The sequence below is a fragment of the Anarrhichthys ocellatus genome, unplaced genomic scaffold (assembly GCF_004355925.1).
Source record: "Anarrhichthys ocellatus isolate YVR2014 unplaced genomic scaffold, GSC_Weel_1.0 scaffold4124, whole genome shotgun sequence".
Taxonomy (NCBI): Eukaryota; Metazoa; Chordata; class Actinopteri; order Perciformes; family Anarhichadidae; genus Anarrhichthys; species Anarrhichthys ocellatus.
The window spans coordinates 3,247-3,791 of NW_022284098.1; the positions used below are offsets into that span (position 1 = coordinate 3,247).

Genomic DNA, 545 nt, shown 5'->3' on the forward strand with positions numbered 1-545 from the left:
CTAACGTGTACTTCTTGTGTACTTGTACCTGGTGGATCACCTGTAGTTTAACGTGCACTTGTACCTGGTGGATCACCTGTAGTTTAACGTGTACTTGTACCTGGTGGATCACCTGTAGTCGAACGTGTACTTCTTGTGTACTTGTACCTTGTCAAAGCCTTGCTGCCTCAGCTTCTCCCCCAGAATCTCTCCGATACCCGACAGAGCCGCCACACGTTTATCTCCCATCGGCTCGCCGACAAAGTCCCGATGTTTCTGAGTCGTGGTCCACATCTCGCTGAAAAACAGGAACATACAGGATTATAAAGACCAGGACCAGGAGTCACATGATCCAGACCACCCAGTCCTGATTGTGTTTAAGAGAACACCTGTGGAGATACGAGGTTTTACCTACAGCTGTCAGACAAACGTAGTAAAAAGTACGATATGTACCTCTGAGGTGTAGTACAGTATAAAGTACAACATGTACCTCTGAGATGTAGTACAGTATAAAGTACAACATGTACCTCTTAGGTGTAGTACAGTATAAAGTACAACATGTACCT

At 45.3% G+C, this 545-nt stretch overlaps 1 protein-coding gene across 3 annotated transcripts in view; it reads right to left on the reverse strand.

Annotated features, from left to right (window-relative positions):
* Positions 1-545, reverse strand: part of LOC116379333 (barrier-to-autointegration factor-like) — a 2,541-nt gene that overhangs the window by 1,172 nt on the left and 824 nt on the right. For 2 of the 3 annotated variants that reach the window (XM_031841275.1, XM_031841274.1), the window contains one exon: positions 148-277. In XM_031841275.1, coding sequence (XP_031697135.1) covers positions 148-273 — 126 coding nt within the window. In that variant the 5' untranslated portion in view covers positions 274-277. Of the gene's footprint in view, positions 1-147; positions 496-545 lie in introns of those variants that run through there. The other variant, XM_031841273.1, reaches the window with a different exon arrangement.